Source organism: Stenella coeruleoalba (assembly GCF_951394435.1).
Source record: "Stenella coeruleoalba genome assembly, chromosome: 14".
In the NCBI taxonomy this organism is placed as follows: domain Eukaryota; kingdom Metazoa; phylum Chordata; class Mammalia; order Artiodactyla; family Delphinidae; genus Stenella; species Stenella coeruleoalba.
In genome coordinates this window covers 70,987,122-71,005,037 of record NC_137160.1, presented here as the reverse complement: position 1 = coordinate 71,005,037, position 17,916 = coordinate 70,987,122, and the positions used below count along the sequence as shown (strand labels likewise).

The window sequence follows — 17,916 nt, the reverse complement described above, 5'->3', positions numbered from 1 at the left end:
GTATCCATCCAGACCCTTCTGTATGCCTTTACATACACAGAAATACATAGACAGTATGTAATATATTGCGATGTTTAGTAATCTTTTAAAATTTCTAAATAAATACCATCAGATGTATTGTTCAACAGCCTTTCATTTCATTCAGTGCAAAGAAAAGTGAACACATTCTCACTCAATATTAAAGAAAAAAACAAAGTGAAAAAATGTGCAAAGTATGTCACCTTTTGCATAAACAGAGGAAATATTAATATATGTATGTATTTGCATCTGTTTTCTAAAATGATGGAAGGATAAACCAGAAACTGGTCAAATGGTTACTTAAGTGGGGTGAGGGGCACAGGGAAAGAAGCTACATTTCCCTGAATGTACTTTGTTTTCTAGTTTTGACTTTGGAGTTAGGTAAGTTAACTCCAAAAGCAATTTAATCGAAAAGAAATCTTTTTAAAACCAGAAGCACATGAAATTAACAGTAAATCAAGTTGGTGACATAACCACACAGAAGAAATATTTCAAGTGATCTTGGGACATGATCTTATACAGTCTGTCTTGACGGGATATGGCCTACAGACACAAAGAACCACAAATAAATCTTAGATATGTGTCCTGGAGACTTGTCCATGATATTTCATATGCATCTAACTAATTTTGAAAATTGAGCCGTAATAGTCCACCACACGGATGCTTTTTAGCCTGTTCCTTATGTGGTTAACTAATTTTTTTACTTTAAACAATTATGTGCACATAATTTTGTATGATAAAAGATATTCTTCCTCAGAGTCAACTGCAATGCTTCCTTGTTTCTTTCTGGATTATTCTACGCTTATGTGTGCATATGGAGCAATTTTTTATTTTCTACACATGGGAGCATATATTACACCTTGCTCTGCCTCAGTCTTTTTACTGACTGTATAGTGTTCCCCTGCAGGCATGTTCCGTATTTGAACCAGTCCCCTGTGGATGGATATTCAGGCTGCTGCTGACAGTAGCACCACAATAGACATCCTAGTCCATCTGTCTTTGTGCACCTGGTCTGCAGGTCTTCGAGTCTGTGGACGAGGTGGAGCAGGTGGAGGCAGAATGCAGGTTGGAGGAGAAGCAGCCCAAGATCCCCAACGGGAACCTGGTGAATGGCACCTGTTCCCCAGACTCCGGCCACCCTTCCTCCCACAACTTCTCCTCGGGCCTCTCGGAGCACTCAGAACCCAGCCTGAGCACGGAGGACAGCGTCATGGACGCCCAGCGCCCTGCCCCACTGGTGATTCGACCCAGGGACAACGGTGTGGATGACGGGCAGAGCAGCGAGGCCACCACTTCCCGGGATGAGGTCCCCCGTGAGGAGCTGGCTGTGCAGGACAGCCTGGAGAGCGACCTCCTGGCCAACGGGAGCATGGACGAGTTCGTGTCCATCACTGGCAGTATGGATGTAGCTCTGCCCGAAAGGGAGGGCCCTGCGATGGAGGGCTGGAGGGGCATCGAGGTGGGGAAGCAGAGCCAGGTGGGCAGTGAGGACGACCTCTCAGAGGAGCCCGAGATGGAAAGTCTCTTCCCTGTGCTCGCTTCTCTGGCCGTGACCACTTCTGCCAACAACGAGGCATCCCCTGTGTCTTCTAGTGGCGTCACCTACTCTGTAAGTCACCAGGATTCTCCTCCACTCAATTTTCTGCAGCCTCAGGAGGGTGGGAGTGTCCCACAAACCTCAGTTATCCAGAACGACCTCTGGTTCATTGCCTTTTCCCATCACGGAGGGTTCACTGTAGAAACCCATTTGGGAGAGAAGATAATATAATACTTAAAGAACACAGGCTTTGCAGACAAACAGTGCTGGGTTCAGATCCCAGCTTAGGTCCATCACTTTATCTTTCTGAGCCTCAGTTTCCCTATCTATCTCGTACCTTCCTCCCTCAGTTGTTTTCAGAATTAGTGAGTCAAGGCCTCTGTGCTCAGCCCATAGCGATCAATAGAAACCTTGATGGTGAGCATCCTGATTTACACTCAGGTCCAATATCTTTTAAATATTTTACTTTCTTGCCAAAAAGCCCAAAGCAAAGGACATCAACTGAAAGGGAGGTTTTTCTGGGCCAGGTGTTGTATATCCATTTTCTTTTAAAGGACTCTTTATTTCTATCACAAAGAGTCAAACAGTCAGACAAGGCTGGATCCAAACACTGGAAGTTGTGCGCCCCACCTCTGCCCATTAGGCTCTCCCCAGAGGCAGTAGTAGTTACTTATTCTGCCCCAATTATCTGGTGTTTACCCTCATGTCTGTAAATAATACACTTGTATTGCTACTTACTGATCTTTTTTTGTTTTTCTTCAGTTTTTGATATCTATTGACTCCCCACTGAGGAGGAAGAGGATTCAGTCTTCTTCCTTCCCCCCCCCCCGCCGCCCCCACCCACCACACGAGTGAAACCGTCCCAATCCCCACCCATTCACTATGGTTATAGTAATTTTAGTTAAATGACTGTTCGGTGGTTATATTATTATACGAATTTAATGCATAATCCATGTAGTAACCTGTATATGTTTTTTCTTTCCTGCAAAAAATTTTGTTTTTCCTAGAAGTATTTTCATTTCTTTGTTTGCTTTTTATTAGTTTGCTACATATATATTGTAGCATATAGATACACATATATATCAATCTTACTTTTTTCATCTATAAAATGGGGATAATAATTCTATACATCTCATAGGATTGTGTTGTTTTATTTTTTTTGGTTTATTTTTTTTAATATATTTTTTTATTTGGCTGCGCCGGGTCTTAGTTGCGGCATGCGGGATTTTCATTGCCGTTTGCGGGATCTTCATTGTGGTGTGCAGAATCTTTAGTTGCAGCCTGCAGGCTCTCTTAGTTGCAGCATGCGGGATCTAGTTCCCTGACCAGGGATCAAACACGGGCCCCTTGCATTGGGAGTGTGGAGTCTTAACCGCTGGCCCACCAGGGAAGTCCCAGGATTGTGTTGTTTTATAAAGGAAAAAAAGAGAATTTTCAACATACAAAGTGAAAGAGGCTTTCTCAGGAGACAATAGCAACAAAAATAAAGTCGAACATCTGACTGGTCCAGGTAGAGGAAGTTTTTTTCAGTGATGACAGGAGAGGGCTAGGAGGAGGAAAGAGAATCTCTGGAAGACAGCCTCTGTGAGGAGTTGGGGTGTAATTGTTCTTTTCCTCCCCTCCTGGGGGCCCGCAGCCAGAGCTGCTGGATCTGTACACGGTGAACCTGCACCGCATCGAGAAGGACGTGCAGAGGTGTGACCGCAACTACTGGTACTTCACACCCGCCAACCTGGAGAAGCTACGGAACATCATGTGCAGGTGGCTGGGGTGGGTGGGGGGGATGGATCAGTCAGGGCTTGGGAGGGGATGGCACTGGTGTGGGCTACGGGGAGCCCATTTAGAATTGCACTCTCTGCAGCTGGCACCATGCCCACCTTGAATCTCATTCCAGCCCATCCTGACAATTATATAAAAATTACAGTAAGGATAATAATAGAGAGCATTTATTAAGCACCTACTGTATACCAGGCACTGTCCTGAGCCCTTTACTAACATCATTTCACTTGGTCCTCACAACAAGCCTATGAGGTAAGTGTTATCCCCTTTTATAGGTGAGGAAATAGAGGCTCAGAGGGGTACCACATTGCTCAGGGTCCCTCCAGGTGGGCAGTGGCTGTACGGGAACTCACCCATTTCTCTCGGACTCTAGAATCTCTGCTTTATTTCTTTAAGCCAGGATTTGGGGCTACTTGTTACTTTTCATTAAATAGTAAATATTTTATTTCTTGATATATGAAAGTAACCCATGCTTATTAAAAACCTGAATCAACCAAAGAAATCAGAAGTTCATAAAGTATAAAGAGAAACTTCTCCTTTTATATCCAGTCATTAATGCCACTCACCTAGAAGAAGAAACTACTGCTAACAGTTTAGTGAATATCCTCCCAAGCCATATATATGAGATATCTATATATACACATATATAATAGATAGTATATTATATAATATACAATGTTATACTATATAACATATAGTTATGCTTCATATGTAGTATATAATTATATAACTATATAGTATAATATGAATATACACGTTAATATATTGATATTTAGATAGTAATTAATATTTAATGTAATATAATGCTATATAACTGTATAAATATATAGCATGTAATTATACTATATAATATATAGTTATACTATGTAATATATAGTATAATATAATATGAATGCACACGTTTTAATTTTTTAAAAATGTTTATCTGCGTTGGGTTATACTATAAACTATTTTTCTACAACTTGCTTTTTACACTCAGCAGTGCACCCTGGACTTCTTTACATGCTACTCTAACTCAGGGGTTGGCAAGCTACTACTACAGCCCATGGGCCAAATCCAGCCTACCACTTGCTTTTGTAAATAAATTTTTTTTTAGAATTTATCTATGCCCATTTGGTTGCGTATTATCTGTGATTGCTTCTGCAAAGTTATGTAGTTGAGAAAGAGAACATATGGCCTACACAGCTGAAAATACTTCTTATCTGGACCTCTCAGAAAAGGATTGCCAAACCCTGTTCAAACCGTTCTTATTAATAAATACCACCTCTTAACTATTCTGTCTTATGGTCTCCCAAGCAATTACTGCCACTCAAAATTTAGTTGATGAGATACAAACATAATTAACTTTAATATAGCATGCTACCTTAAAATTAAATAGTGCTGGAGGGCAAGGAAGGATAGACTGACTTTTACCTAGGTATGGCACCAGGAGAAATCACGGAAGGCCTCACTGTGGTGTGACCTTCAAGATGAATTTTGGCAAAAAGAGAAGACACTGAAGAAATAAATCATTTAGCACTGAAGTTAAGAGCACATACTCTGGAGTGAGGCCACCTGGGTTCAAATCCTGTCTCTACCGTTTATTGTTAGGTGTATGACCTGGTGCATGTCACTTGGTTCTCTGTGCCTCATTACCCCTACCTGTGAAATGGGATAATAATAGTAACTTTTTCATATGATTATTTTGAGAATTAAATGATACAGTTCATGTATAGTGGACAGAGCATACGGTAAATGCTTAGTAAATATTAGTTATTATTATTAAGGGACAGATGGAAATTCCAGGCAGAGGAAGCTGCTGGGACAAAAGCACAGCGGCATGAATGTATGCTTTATTTGTACAAAGGTAAATACCTCTGCAGCTGGAGGGGAAGAAGCACTGGGAAGTGAAGTGTGAGACTATAAAGAGGGATTGGGAGGAAACTGTGAACTCCTTGCACCCCCAGTTAAGGAGTATGGACACTGTCCTGTCACGCAGTGGGGTTTTGAGCATGTAGTGGTCTCCTTGAGCTGAGCTTTAAGAAGGACACCCTGGTGACTGAGCGTAGGATGTTTGAAGAGAGTGAGACTGGGGATGGGGATGCAGGCAGGAGGTTGAGGGAGTGGTCCAGGTGAGAGATGGGGACCAAACCAGGATGGAGGTAAAGGAGGAGGGGTTGGAGAGGCACACCGTGGGGGCATCACTGGGCATCTTGTACTGTGGGGGCATCACTGGGCATCTTGTGCCGTGGGGGCATCACTGGGCATCTTGTGTCTCTCTTGTAGCTACATCTGGCAGCACATTGATATCGGCTATGTCCAGGGTATGTGTGACCTCCTGGCTCCACTGTTGGTCATTCTGGATGACGGTGAGTGTATCCTCCCTGCCCCAGACCTGGGGATGCAGTTTCCTTCCCACTACATAGAAGAGAGGTTAACCTGACTCTGTGACTCCATGGAATGGGTCAGTACAGGTGCTCAGAAGGCCTGTCCAGTGAACACATCAAGGTCCTAGTGAAATAAAAAGTTCTCTTATTCCATGTTGACCAACACTTATTTCCAGGTGTCCAACACCCATCCAACCTTTTGCTAGCCACTGGTTTTATAAACATGAGTGAGAACAAAGGAAAACTCTGACACAGACAGCTTCACTAGTGAATTCTACCGAACACTTAACAAAGAATGAATACCAATACTTCATAAACTCTTCTAAAACAGAGAAGAAGAGGGAACACGTCTCAACTCATCCTATAAGGCAGGTCCTTGTATGAGGACCCACTGGTACCCTAATACCAATACCAGACAAAGACATCACAAGAAAAGAAAACTGCAGGCCAACATCCTTTATGAAATCAAAGGCAAAAATCCTCAACAAAACACTAGCAAACTAGAATCCATCAATATATGAAAAGGATTATATTTCAAGACCAAATGGGATTTATCCCAGGAATCCCAGGCTGGTTCAATGTATGAAAATCAATCAGTGTAATTCACTACATTCATAGAATAAAGGACAAAAATCACATGATCATCTCAGTTGACAAAGAGATGCCATCTGACAAAATTCAGCAGAAAAACCCACAACTAACATCATACTCAACGGTGAAATACTGAGCACTTCTCACCTAAGATCAAGAGTAAGACAAAGATGCCCCCTTTTGCCACAAAAGGCCCTCGCCTTTACAATTAGGGAAGAAAAAGAAATAAAAGGCATCCAGATTGGAAAGGAAGTAAAACCATGTATATTTTCAGATGGCATGATCTTGCCTATAGAAAATCCTAAGGAATCCAAAACACATTAAAACTAATAAACAAGTTCAGCAGGGTTGCAGGATAGAGGACCTATATAAAAGTCAGTTGAATTTCTATACAATTGCCATGAATAATCTAAAAATGAAATTAGGAAAGCAGTTCCATTTTCAATAGCATCTAAAAGAATAAAATGCTTATGAATAAATGTAACAGACGAAGTGCAAGATTTGTACACCAAAAACTATAAAACACTGCTGAAAACAGTGAACCAGAAACACAAAAACTTAGTTATTTTTCTTCCAGTGAGCATGCAATTCTTAATTGATTTGAGTTTGCAAATAGACAAACAGGTAAAAAAAAAAAAAAAAGAACAACAAAGAAAAAAAGACGACAAAATTGGATTCTCTGTCATCTCTCGCCCAAGAGAGAATAGGCTTTCATTATACACCCAACAGAGATCACCAAATAGTCAGACCATAAGAGCAAATCCCCAGTCATTGCTGCCACCAATTCAGATTAACTTATTGAAGGTATACAAGCCAGAAATGAAAACAAATACATAATATCAGTAGAAAAAGAAAAAAAGAACTAGAAGGTCAGAAAAAGTTCTGTTGCCACCGAGGATGTACAGGTAAATTGATTTAATTTGTCTCCATTGGATTAATCCCCTCAAACATCTCAGTGGATGACCTTCAGAACTGATAAAATACAATTTTCAAAAAGTTAATGTGTCTCTCTCATACAAATAAAATAAACACATGACAAAGATTTTATTCAACTTATTAATGAGGAAGCCAGTAAGATATGAAAACTGCCTCCAAGATCATGTGAGAAGCTGGGCCTTTTAGCAACAGTAAAATAAGATTGCTGGCAGAAGGGACAAATCTATAGAGACAGAAAATAGATTAGTGGTTGACAGGGACTGCAGGGAGAGGGAAATAGGTGATGACCTCTGATATAGAGAGAGTGTCTTTGGGGGGTGATGAAAATGTTCTGAAATTAGAGATTTTGGTTCACAGATGTGAATATACTAAAACCAGTGAATTATACATTTAAAAGAGTGGATTTTATGGTACGTGAACCTCAGTAAGGCTGTTTTAAAATGGGAAGTATGACTCCCAACTCTTCAGAGCTGAGCATAGTGACTTGCTTCCAGAAAGTTCAGTGTAGAAGGGGGTGGGAGGTGAGAGAGAAACCATGCAGTGGGGAAACCTGAAAACACTGCCTCTATCAGCTGGCCAAGGTCATCAGCCATCCTCAGTCACATTGATACAGTATACCCTCGATATGATGTGATTAAAATGGCACCTTACCTACGTCTTTCTCCCAATAACCCATAATTCCAGTCTTATCGTGAGAAAAACATCAGATAAATTCCAATAGGGAGGCATCCCGTAGAATCCCTGACAAGTATTCTTCATAACTGTCAAGGTCATCAAAAACAAGGAAGGCCTGAGGCACTGCCGTAGCTAAGAGGAGCCTAGGGAGAGATGACAGTTGTATGTAATGTAGTCCTTGGATGAGTTCTTGGCACAGAAAAAGGACATAAGGTAAAAAAACTATGGACTTGAGTCAATTATGTATCATCAGTGGGTCATTAATTGTAACAAACGTACCATACTAATGGGAGATGTTAGTAATAGGGGGAACGAGGTGTGGGGTATATGGAAACTCTCTGTACACTCTTCCCAATTTTTCTGTAAATGTAAACTGTTCTGAAAAATAAAGTCTTTTAAAAAATAAATGAGATCCTACTGTGCCTCTGGAAACCTTCTCATAACTTTCCCCAAAGTTACTAGGTGTTAAGAGAGAAAAAAGGTACTATTTTCAAATAAATGTTTTAAACACTGGGTTGAACAATATAAAAGATTTTTTAAATTACATGACTTCTCAGAGCCTTTTCATTCTTAATATAGGTAGTGGCTCTCTAAGCAGCATTTCCCAATGTTATTTGACCCTTTCTTTGCATAAGGCCTGCAAACACCCTTCCAATATTAACAATTGCTCTTTTAATACAGTGGTTCCCAGACATGAGAATTTCATGAACCCTGTAGAATTTTTTTTTCAAAAAGTTTGGGACCAAACATTGTCAACTTTTCATTATAGCAAATAGGGATCTTTAAAACAGAGCATTTTGCTGTCACCATTGTTTCCTAAAATAAAACACTTCAGTACCTCTAAAGGTGGGAAGTATGTAATTAATTGGAGGGTGTTCCTTGAAATGGTACACATTTGTACTCCATCGTCCTTACGTTTCTCATTTGGCTGTGGACTTTGTGAACCAGCTCAGGGCCTCGGACCATCACTTTGGGACCTCGGGTTCCTTGGGCAGTGGCGCAGTTGACTGTTCCTCCTGTGCTCTTCCCGCAGAGGCGCTTGCCTTCAGCTGCTTCACCGAGCTCATGAAGAGGATGAACCAGAACTTCCCCCACGGAGGCGCCATGGACACGCACTTTGCCAACATGAGGTCGCTAATCCAGGTAGGACCTTGTGCTTTTCAATAATATAACTTATTCCGGCTCAGCCCAATGGACCGCAAGCCAACTTAATAGCCACGCCTTGTTTAACTTGATTCAGTCTCTCAATCCTACTTAACTCAGCCCAGTTGAGTTAAACTAAAAAACTCAATTCAACTCAACCTTCACTCAACAGCTCAACTCCACTACATTCATTCTCACTGAGCATTTATTTGGTTCAGGCACTGTGGCTACACTGATGAGCAAGACATGGCCCTCGCCCTTAACAGGATGTTTGATTGTATTGGTCCTTTTCTGCAAAGAAATATTTGAGTATATTTCTCTCTCTCTCTCGCTTTCTCTCTCTCTCTCTCTCACACACACACACACACACACACACACACACGCATGCACACACACACCTTTTTTGAGATCAATTCATGTACCATAAAATTCACCCTTTTAAAATGTTCAATTCAGTGATTTTTAGAATATTCACGGGTGTGAAATCATCATCACTATCTAATTTCAGAACACTTTCATCACCCCAAAAAGAAACCCCATACCCATTAACGTCAATCCCTCCCCAGCTCCTGGCAACTACTAATCTACTTTCTGTCTCTGTAGATTTACCTATTCTGGACATTTCATATAAATGGAGTCACACAATATGTGGCCTCTTGTGTCTGACTTCTTTCACTTAGCATCATGCTTTCAAGGTCCATCTATGTTATAGCATATATCTGTACATCATTCCTTTTTATTGCCGAATATTCCATTGCATGGATAGACCACATTTTGTTTATCCATTCATCCACTGATAAACACTTGAGTGGTTCCCACTTTTTTTGCTGTTATGAATAATGCTGTTGTGTACATTCATGTACAAGTTTTTATATGGACATAGGTTTTCATTTCTCTTGGGGATATACCTAGGAGTGGAATTACAGCTGCACCAGTTTGCATTCCCACCAGCAACATATAAGGGTTCCAGTATCTCTTCATCCTCACCAACACTTTGTTGTCTGTCATTTTTATTATAGCCATCCTAGTGCATGTGAAGTGGTCTCTCATTATGGTTTTGATTTGCATTTTCCTAATTGCTAATGATGCCCATTTGTTGCATCTCTCGTGCTTATTGGCTATTTGCACATCTTCTTTAGAGAAATGACGGGGTTAGGTTGAGCTAGGTTGACTTCTACCTCAAATCCTTTGCCCATTTTTAAACTCCACCTGGTTGTTAAGGGCTGTATGGTATCTGGTGTGGGGAGGTAGCATCATTTATTCAGCTGTCCCCTCTAGTCTAGCCTTTGCCCAGGAGACTGATGCCTATCTTTCCTTTCTCTGACAGATCCTGGACTCAGAGCTCTTCGAGTTGATGCATCAGAATGGGGACTACACTCACTTCTACTTCTGCTACCGCTGGTTCCTGCTGGATTTCAAGCGAGGTACAGACTTCAAACTGGAAACTTGTTCTCAGACTCTTTGTAGCAGAATCTCAGGGGAAAAGGTACCAGGGAGGTGAGGCTGGGAGGTGTTGTAACAAAGCCAGTGGAAGAGAGTAATGCCCATTTGTTGAGTTCTGACTATCAGTTCACCCAACTTCTCTTGCAGAGACACTATGCAGTAGGTGTTGTCACAATCCCCATTTTACAGATGAGGAAACTAAGACTGAGAAGAACTAAATTCAGAGCTAGGAATAATAAAGCCAGGATCTGAGCCCCACTCTGGCTACCTAAGCCCAGTTCCCTTCCATTCTATTAAGCCGCTTATCAGAGGCCAAGAACTCTGAAGCCCATAGAGCATCTTTCACACGTGACTTAGAAATGATGTCTGACACGGTGCATTGCTGTCATGCCAATTTGGGGTGATGCTAATAATATCTAACCTGTATGGAGGTGTTTATTAAGGTCCAGGCACTGTGCTGAGCCATTTCTATGTATTATTTCTTCAGTCCTTTATTACTGTTAGTATCACCGCACTTACAGATGAGGAAAGAGAAGGGCTCATGGAGGGGAAGTAACTAGCCCAAGGTCACCTTACTAGTAAGTGATGGGGCCAGGATTCAGACTGAGTTTATTGGACATAGGAAGCCTTACTTTTCATCATTGCTCTATTCTATCTCTTTACCAGACCCAGAGACAGCAGCCAGCTCTGCCTGGGTGCAGGGGGAAAAGGAGATACCCCCATTGGTGCTAAAAGAGATGGAGGGAGCAGGGAGAGAGGGGGACACTGACCAAGGGGCAGGGCAAGGACAGGTCAATGTAAATCAAATCTGCATGTGCCCGGTTCCTCCACTTACAGGATGTCAGAGTTGGAAACTTACAACCCACCTGGTTTGCATAGCCTATTCTACAGAGGGGAAAACTGAGGCTTCTGTCAAATGACAGCGTCCAGGTCTCCTGTCTCCTGGCCTGAGCTCTGTCCACTGCTCCAGGACAGAAGCGCGGACCATGGCTGGCCTGGGATCTTTCCGGAGGGAGGGCAGCACCGTGAGCTCAGTGACTGACCCTTCCCCTGCGCGTGTGTGTTGGTGTCCCGGCAGAACTCATCTATGATGACGTCTTCTCTGTTTGGGAGACCATCTGGGCAGCCAAACATGTGTCGTCTGCCCACTATGTCCTGTTCATCGCGCTGGCGCTGGTGGAGGTCTACCGTGACATCATCTTGGAGAACAACATGGATTTCACAGACATCATCAAATTTTTTAATGGTATCCATGTGACCAGGGTCTTATCTGAGGGATGCAGGCTTCTGGAGGGCCCCTTCCTGGGGCCTGGAGAGGGATGGAGGGTCACTGAGACTGATACACCATGAAGGGGATGGAGGAGGGTTCTCCCCACTTCTTGCAGCTATTTCCAAATGGATGAGTTAACATCTTGTAATGCTGAGTGATCCCTGTGTGTTTTTCTCAGGGATCTGGCAGAAGGGGCCTAGGTGTTGAAATCAGGCTCAGGGAGCATCCCTGGCTCTGCCATTAATCAGCTGTGCCATGGACACGTCACTTCCCCTCTCTCTAAACATCTGCTTCCGCATCTGGGAAATGGAGTAACAGTGTCTTCTTCAGAAGGTTGACGTGTGTAGGGAAAGCAGATACAGGAAAGCAGTTGAAATGGCATGAAAAAGGCACAGTCTTTGCAATCAGAGATGGATTCTGATCCCAGCCTTGCCACCTGGGAGCTGTGTGACTTGGGCAAGTGACTTTATGTCTCTGGGCTTCAGAGTCCTTGGGGATAAAATGGTACTAACACCTCCCTCACGGAGATGTCAGGAGGATTAAATGAGACCACAAGGATATAAAGCCCATCAGTCAGATGGTACTTGGCTCATAGCTGTTACTATGAATAGAAGCTGTTGCTACTATCAATATTATCACTATTAAAACATTTTCTTAAACTAAGGAAGGTTTTGGAAAAAGCAAAAGAAGAAAAAAGCCACCTGTGATGACCTTACACTGGAAACATTATTAGTTTCCTTTAAAGAAGCTGTTTTATTTTGGAATGATTTTAGATTTAGAGAAAAGTTGCAAAGATAGTACAGAGAGTTCCCAATACACTTCACCCAGCTGCCCCTAATGTTAATATGTTACCTGATCCTAGTACATTTGTAGAACAAAGCAATTAACATTGATATATTATTATCAACTAAACTACAGACTGACTTGATTTCACTTGGTTTTTAACTAATGTCCTTTTTCTGCTCCAGGATCCAATCCAGGAAACCACGCTGTACTTAGTGGGTTCATTTTTTAAAAAATGTTTTTTCCATCTAGTCTTTCCCAAAGTAATGGATATTTTTATGTTGTTACCATTTCAGAATCCAGTTGTATCTAGGGTTTTTTCCGCTTAATGTTTTAAAAACCATCTTCTATATAATCATTTTTTAAGACAGCAGAATATACCTCAAGTGACTGTTCATAACTTACTGAACCGTCCCTTCTGATTGGGCATCTAGGTTGTTTTTGGTTTGAGGGTGTGATTGAGAACCCAAAGCAATTCCTGTCTTAGCGTGGAGGTTCTCAAACTTTCTCAGTTCATGGCACCCCTGATGTCTCCGTAAAGTTTTCGTGGCACTCGGACCAAAAGTTCCATTCACTAACTAGTTAGGTCCAAACCACCTAATAAGTATATCTCTCCTAACAACTTAGTAGCCATTTGAAAAAATAATACGTGTAAGTCAAAAGAAAATCGTATTTTTATTTTATATTTAAATAAGTACAGTTACTGGGACTTCCCTGGCGGTCCAGTGGTTAAGACTCCGTGCTCCTGATGCAAGGGACATGGGTTCAATCCCTGGTCAGGGAACTAAGATCCCACACGCCACACGGCGTGGCCAAAATAAATAAATAAAAATAAATAAATAAATAAGTACAGTTACTAATGGGTGTGTTCACCTGTTGGGCTTTGCACAACTTCTCAAACCTTGGAATCGTTTTGAACCCCACCACCTTCATTTCCTATTCCACAGTGATTTTCACATGATAGTTGCTTTTATCACGGCAACTGCTTGCTGAAAACCTAGTTTTTGCAAAGCTAGAAAGCCGTTAATAGGAATGTCATGAAATTTGCAAACTCACTTGCATTAGCAGTTTATGTGGTGTTCAGTAGATGTGGAAGATAGCTGTATCCCTCAAAGTTTCCATGTGTTCACTGTGGCACCCTGGGATTCCTCAGCACCCAGTTTGGGAACCACGGTGTTAGTGTTTTTTGTTTGTTTGTTTGTTTTTCTTCTACCAAATCATTTCTTTCTTTCTTGTTCTGTTTTGTTTTTCTGAGGTTTTTTTTTAATGTTACTTATCCCTATTTTTATTTGTTTTTATTTCAACTTTTATTTATTTATTTATTTACTTGCCTGTGTCAGGTCTTAGTTGCAGAGCGCAGGATCTTCATTGCGGCATGCAGGATCTTTCATTGCAGCATGCGGGCTTCTCTCTAGCTGTGGCATGCAGGTTGTCTCTCTCTAGTTGTGGTGCGCAGGCCCCAGAGCGCGTGGGCTCTGTAGTTTGCAGCATGTGGGCTCAGTAGTTGTGGCACGTGGGCTTAGTTGCCCCATGGCATGTGGGATCTTAGTTCCCTGACCAGGATTCAAACCCACGTCCCCTGCACTGGAAGGTGGGGACTACCACTGGACCACCAGGGAAGTCCCCAAATGAGTTCTTTATGATAAATGTCTAAGTTTAGGATTATTCTGCTTTGAAGAGCTGATCATTTTATGTCACTCTCGACAAAGTGATTACTGGTCCTTTCTCCCCTCCCCTCCCCCTCTCCTTCTGTTGCTTCCTTCCTTCTCTACTTTTAAGCATCTACCCTGTGCCTGGCATTGCTTTCTTAAAAGGTGTCCAGTCATCATGTTTGTAGGAGGGTGGTGGGAGGACCTAATTTTTTTTTTTAAACACACACACTGAGAGTCAGCTTTGTCTCGTTTGATCTCACGGTAACCTTGTGAAGTAGGTACTGTTATGGTTCCCATTTTACAGATGAGAAAACCAAGGTCTGGAGATGCAGGCCTTCCCCAAAGTCTCTGCTTCCAGAACTGCTCTGGGGGTGATGCCAGATGATGATGATGATGGGGATGCCCCAGAGACCTCTCTGGGCACTGAAAGTGCATCCCGAGGATGGACACAGAAGGAGGCTCATGAGATTTTACTTCCGCTCTTTCAGAAATGGCCGAGCGACACAACACCAAGCAGGTCCTGAAGCTGGCCCGGGACCTCGTGTACAAGGTGCAGACCCTGATTGAGAACAAGTGAGGACCACGTCACCCAGGCAGCGTCACCCAAGCCTCTGCCCACCTGCCTGTCCTGCCTGCTTCTCCTCCTGGCTGCCCAGGGAGCAAGGTCCTGGCATCTGTTCCCGAGCATGGACCTCTGTGCAAAGAGAAAGTACCCCAACTTTGGCCACCAGGCAGGTGGGATCGAGGGATTGCCCCTTCAGTTCAGCCTTACGTTTTTCTGTTTGACCAAAGATTGCCCAAGTCTGGGATTTCTCCCTTGTGGGAGTTGGGAGTTGTTGGTGTGCGGAGGGAACATCTTCGTTCATGGTCCCCAGAATGGTCTCCTCCCTCTTCTCTCCCATCCCTCCAACTGTCTTGTCGGATGAGACTTGGGGAGGGAACTTTTTGGAAACTGGTATAGGAGAGGTCTGTGGGGCTACCTCTGTACTTTGAAAGGGGCCTTTGGAGATGTTCCAGAACATGGCTGGAAGGTTGGCCTGGAGCAGAGCACTGTTGACATTTAATGCTTTTTGGAGGGATGCTGCCCTGTGCACTGTTGGAATTTGAGCAGCATCCCTGGCCCCTACCTACTACGTGCCGGTAGCACCCTCCTCCCCAGCCCCTTGTGACATCCCGGAGCACCTCCAGACATTGCCAAGTAGCCCCATTTGAGAACCACTGGCTTGGAGGAGGGGCTACAAGTGTATCTCCCTCTCCACTTTCTTTGTACCTGAGCCGCCTATATCCTGAGATTTTCTTCCATTTAGAAAAGGCACATGGGGTCCTTTGCACATCTCTCTTGGGGTCCGGGATTTCAACCATTGTATATTTCTCATTTTTTCTCCTCCACCTGGCCCAGGAGAGACTTTTTTCTTCTTTTAAAGAAAGACGTCTGCCTGTGAGAAGTGTCTGTAAGCATGAGATAGGCCTCTTCCGGGTCCTGCTCAGGGGCCCCCGGGCAGGGCAGAGTCCACATCCCCTTCCTCTCTTCCTAGGAAGGACCTCGCCTCTCCTTCCATACATTGGGTCTGATGTTCCAGAAGCTTGGAAGATGTGTGTTAGTGCAAGCCACTTGTTTAGGGAGGCTGGCTTTTCTCTAAGTGCCCTTGCTCACTCAGGACAAAGGAGGGAAAGGAGGACAGAGGTTGGCCCAGGTAGGGTATGGCGGGTGTTTTCCTTGGGAAAGAAACATCAGCTGATGAACTGGTGCCAGGGTCACAGACCAGACTGGAAATGGTCCCCTCCATGTCTTCACACAGAGGGTCACCAATCCCCAAACAGACCCTAAGCAAGCTAGTTTACCTGCCTACCTGTCCTCCCAAGAGAGTGGTCCTGCCAGCCCTTCTCTCCCGAGAGTGTACGAGAGTCGGGAGAAACAGTGAGAGTTGGGGAGGGATGCTCGTCCCAAGAATGGCAGGTAGGATTTTGGAGAGGGTAGGAGACTCGTCAAGCACTTTGAAGCATTCGCAGAGAGAGTGCATTAGTCCTTCCGTCCTGAGCAAACCAGGAAGGGGAGCAGTCCCTGCCTGGCGTGCTTGTGAAGGCACTTCCCTTGGACCCAGCACTTTAGGTTGCACTGAACTTCCGCTTGAGTATGGTCTCCTGGGCAGGATGGATGAGACTAGATGGCCCTCGCTTCCAAAGAACGCTCCGTGAGAAATGCATCTCCTCGCCCTAGTCCCCCACCTTCCCAAGATGGGAGAAAATGTATGAAAGTCCCCTCCAGATAAAAGTTTATATTGCCATTCAACTGTTCACTACAGAGGATGTTATTTTAGCAAGACCCAGGTCCTAGACCTTCCGATTCTTATTTATTTTTTGACAGACTAGTCTGAAAGTACAGCACAAAATCTCTTCTCTGCCTTCTCTCGTGGTGTTCCAGAGAGCGTCGTGGTTGTGATTTGGAATAACTCCTATTTATTCGGCTTACTGTGTTTATTTGGATCTTTGTACGTTGTGTGTGTCCTTGTGTCCCTGAATCGTATGCGTGCGAGTTGTTTTATCTATGGAGTGCCCTCCTTTTCTCAGTGTTGCCAACATATCTTGTTACAGTTTACTACAGAGTTGTGTCTATATAGAGAGAAAATATATAAACAGAAACATGTGAACCTGGGTTATTTTTTGTTTCTTTGTTTGGGGATTTTCTTTTTAATTTGAAAGAAAGAAATGCTTGCTTCTGAAGACTGTGTCCTCATACCCCACCCTCCACCCCACCTCAGTGACCCAGACACAGAGAGGGACGTATTCTTATGATAGCTCCCTGGTCTTTCCCCTGAAAGTTCAAGGCTGGTGAATCGCATCTCATCCTTTGTATCAGTTAGCTGTTACCACAAGTAATGCTGTGTAACAAACCACCCCAAATCTTCAAACAGCCATTTATTTAGCTTGTGATGATTCTGTAGGTCAACAATATGAGCTGGGTTCAGCTGGGCGGTTCTTCTGGTCTCAGCTCGACTTCTTTGTGTGTCTCTGATCAGCTGATGGCCAGCCAGGCAACTCTGCTTTTGACAATTGGCCAGCTGTTGGCTAGGATAGTGGGAGAAACTGGGCCATGTATCTCTCATCCTCCATTAGGCTAGCTCAGGCTTGTTTACATGGCCATGATGGCAGTTTCTAAGAGAGCAAACGGAAGTGTGCAATGCCTCTTGAGACCTAGGATTGGAATTGGCATAAAGTTATTTCTACTATATTCTTTTGGTCAAAGAAGTCATATGGCTGAGCTCAGATTGAAAGGATGGAGAAATAGATTCCGCCAGTAGATGGGAGGTTTTGAAAAGTGACAATGAAAAGGGCTGTAAATACAGGCACGGAAATAATTGAGTATTTTTGCAAACAGTCTACCATGTATCCCAAGGTCCATGCACAGGAGGGGTCCCAAGATGGTCAGCCATTGGACTCAAGAGTATACCTCTAAGTTGATGCCTCACTGTATCCCCACTGCTGAGCTAGCTCCTCTCTCACCCCCAGTGTTCCCATAGACCATCAACTTATCTCCTCAATATCTATGATTCCCACTCACGGCTGCCATTCTGAGCCACAGTCTTTGGGCAATGGAGACCTCACATGGATCTCCACCCCCATGCACCAAGGGAAACTTCTGGTTTTCCGCTGCAGAAGCAAAGCTTGATTTAATCTAATGAGCACCCATCAAAACTTCAGGTTTTCTATAGAAAAAGTTAGTTT

The 17,916-nt window shown here is 43.3% G+C and overlaps 1 protein-coding gene across 3 annotated transcripts in view; it reads left to right on the top strand.

Moving 5' to 3' along the window:
- The window catches only part of SGSM1 (small G protein signaling modulator 1), a 78,277-nt gene extending 60,894 nt beyond the window's left edge, over positions 1-17,383 (top strand). For all 3 annotated transcript variants that reach the window (XM_079943157.1, XM_079943158.1, XM_079943159.1), the window contains 7 exons: positions 1,037-1,627; positions 3,192-3,316; positions 5,600-5,682; positions 8,936-9,045; positions 10,373-10,469; positions 11,567-11,734; positions 14,682-17,383. In XM_079943157.1, coding sequence (XP_079799283.1) covers positions 1,037-1,627; positions 3,192-3,316; positions 5,600-5,682; positions 8,936-9,045; positions 10,373-10,469; positions 11,567-11,734; positions 14,682-14,770 — 1,263 coding nt within the window. In that variant the 3' untranslated portion in view covers positions 14,771-17,383. The remainder of the gene's footprint in view (positions 1-1,036; positions 1,628-3,191; positions 3,317-5,599; positions 5,683-8,935; positions 9,046-10,372; positions 10,470-11,566; positions 11,735-14,681) is intronic.
- The last annotated feature ends 533 nt before the right edge of the window (positions 17,384-17,916 follow it).